Source organism: Tinamus guttatus, unplaced genomic scaffold (assembly GCF_059628265.1).
Source record: "Tinamus guttatus ecotype Peru unplaced genomic scaffold, ASM5962826v1 Tinamus_guttatus_pri_ptg000318l, whole genome shotgun sequence".
Classification (NCBI taxonomy): Eukaryota; Metazoa; Chordata; class Aves; order Tinamiformes; family Tinamidae; genus Tinamus; species Tinamus guttatus.
Window position 1 is genome coordinate 861,624 of NW_028288852.1, and position 2,881 is coordinate 864,504.

Sequence of the window (2,881 nt, forward strand, 5' to 3'; positions counted from 1 at the left end):
TTTCTTTTTTCACTACTTCATGTAGACTTTTTGTTTATATACAAATACTTACATTTTCATATGTGAAAGTTAAAAGAAAAATAGTTTGTGATTTTTTTTTTCCTGGAGAATTCTTTCACCCGAGGAAAAGTACTTCTTGTCTGTGTTGGAAGACTTCCAACCAGCATCGCCCTATTGCAGCATGAACCACACGAATCTCGGTTCCTCACACGGCTTTCATAATGTCCCTGTAAATTCCAGAGGATTACAGGTGCAAGATTCACATACAACATTCTCCAACAGTTGAATTTACATGCAGAATTTTTTCAGACATTATTACGCAGAGAAGCGAAACTTGATTCAACAGCAGCCAATCTTGCCTCCAGTGCCTCCAATACGGTGTCTGCCTATAAAGTAAAGGGGAAACCTTCTTCTGGTAAGAAACAGAACTTTGCAAAACAAAGCAAAGATGTCAGTAAGTACTAGAAGTAAATCAGGTGTTATCAATCCTATTTGATTCTCTTCCCACTACCTTCACTGTCTAGAAGTTTAATCGATTCCAATATGATCTCTCAGCATTCTCTAGAATCCATGCCAGTCACCCTCACACTTTATGAGGGGTCAATGCCAGGCATTCAGCTTCTGTTATACAAGTGTCAGCTTTCAGATCTGGTAACCTGGTTACCAGGTGTGCTCCCAACTCTTCCCAGTTTTACAGAAGAGAGCATCCACTCACATTTATTAGACTATTAAACAATGCTTCAATTTATATACATATACATATATATAAAGTCAATTTGCATGCAAGATAAGCTTCTACAAAAAGAAACTTCATTAAAATAGAGTTAAAAAAATGGAGAAGTAAAACAAAGCTACAGGAGGCAACCCATCTTTCTGACTACAGACAGAAACAGATGGGAACCAAGCTGTATTTGATAAACAGAAAAAAAAAAAAAAAGATTACAATTATAAACAAAGTTGTTGAAAATCTTAGCTAATGCACAATACTAACAGCATGAAGTACCACAACGCACGGTAAAAAAATGCACAGAGCCTGACAAACTATAGCTTGCTTCGAAGAAACTATTTACAGATAGGAAGACTTCAGATCTCATGCACACAGTGAGCAAAGCTAGATGAAGTTGTACCCTTTCTATTGCCTCCTCCAAAGCAGCTCGACTCTCAAGCGTTATGGGCTCCTCATCAGTACGGGCTTCCTTTTCTGAGGATCCTAGAACGTAACTGATATGCTACAATTTAGATTGTACACTTTTTACTCTGAAGGCAAATAAAGAGATGCAATAATCATAAGCAGGAACATGACTAAGCAACAAAAATCCATATTTAGTGACCTCACAAACAAACTATAAGATGAAATGAGAGTAATTTTAAGCTCAAAACTACTAAGACTCTATCACTGTATAATAGTTGCTCTCCAACAACAGTCATGAATTCTGATGCTACAGGATGAAGTGAAAAGTTATTCCAACACAGAAAACTGTTGCATTAGCTGGAAGAAATATTTATCATCATTACTGCTCATATGATATAAAAATAGAAATATCTTTAACTTTAGCACTATGATGCTAGCAGCAGTAACACAAAAAATTGTTCTGGAAAAAGGGATGAACACTTCTGGATATTCCAGAAATACCAATAGTAGTGTCCATCTAAACAATACCGACAGAAGCCAGTCTAAAGCAAAACAAAGGCCACACACACCACACAGCTACCTTTACCTTTCTACAGATTCAATACTGAAGCAGAACATATCCCTCTTGTAGTCAAGATGCTTTGGCGTGCATCTGTAGATGCTGCCCAGTACCATGGAGCAGCCAGCACAAGTCAGAGTTTCAACCATGCTGTAAGAAAGACACATGAGATTTATTTGGGAGTAGGGAAAGAAGTGGAAGGAGGGGTTCTCCCATCACCTTATTCAAAAATAGGAAAATGAGTCACTTGGGATTTTTAAGGGTTTACTCTCAAATTCCCCAACGTGCTTACGAACAATTATGCCCTAGCCTGAGCTGGGCAAGGCCAGGTCTTCAGGGAGATGACATTGCCCTGGCCAGCAGGTAAACCCAGCGCCCCGGCAGGGCTGGCCCCGGCCTCTCGCAGAGCCGCTCGCGGGGTCCCCCCGGCCGCCCCCGCAGGCCCCCATGGCCTCACCATCCGTACTCGCCGGGCCGCTGGGAGAGCTTCTGCTCCTTGCCCACCGTGACGCTGGAGGAGACACCTGCGCGGGGAGAGGAGTCAGCGACAGGGTCCCCGCGGCGGCCCCCGGCGGGAGGCGGCGCGCGGGGGCACTCACTGCGCAGCAGGATGCAGCCGCCCTCCTCGTCGTTGGTCTCCCAGCTGAACGTGTCGCCCACGGGCCGCTTGCAGCCGACGCACAGGAACACCATGGGCAGCAGCTCCTCGTCCGAGTCGGGGCCCGGACCATCGCACGCCGCCGCTGCCGCCTCTTCCTCTTCTTCTTTTTCTTCCTCCTCCTCCTCCTGCGCGCCCTCCACCTCCAGCGGCGACAAACCGGACCCAGCCGCGACACGCCCCGACACGAAGCGCGCGCCCGCCATGGCGCCTTCAAGCGGCGCGCGCCGGAAGCGGCAGTGACGCCGGCCCGCTGAGCGCCCGGCCCGCCCCGTGGCCGTTGGCGTCGCCAACGGTCGCGGCGCCACCGCTGCCGCCATTGTTCGTGGCGGGGCTGGTTGGGGTTCCCGCTCTTGGTCTCAGCGCACGTCGAGAGGCGCGTGGGGAAACACTCGGAAGCCCTCGTGAGGGGGCAGGGGGCGGCGGAAAGTAAAAGCTCGACTCGAGCTTTAGAGGCACCTGGTTTTAACCAGCCTTTGGTGTTGCTCTTGATGTCCCAGCGTGCCCCCTTCCCCCCCGCCCAGTGCAAGGC

The 2,881-nt window shown here is 47.9% G+C and overlaps 1 protein-coding gene across 1 annotated transcript; it reads right to left on the minus strand.

Annotated features, from left to right (window-relative positions):
* Window positions 1-286: 286 nt before the first annotated feature.
* MIS18A (MIS18 kinetochore protein A) lies at window positions 287-2,669 on the minus strand. Its single transcript, XM_088529008.1, has 5 exons — window positions 2,291-2,669; window positions 2,149-2,215; window positions 1,719-1,841; window positions 1,128-1,221; window positions 287-386 (listed from the first exon to the last, which is right to left on the minus strand). Exons 1-5 carry the CDS (start codon window positions 2,667-2,669, stop codon window positions 306-308), a joined length of 744 nt encoding a protein of 247 aa, XP_088385134.1. The 3' UTR covers window positions 287-305.
* Between the last annotated feature and the right edge of the window lie 212 nt (window positions 2,670-2,881).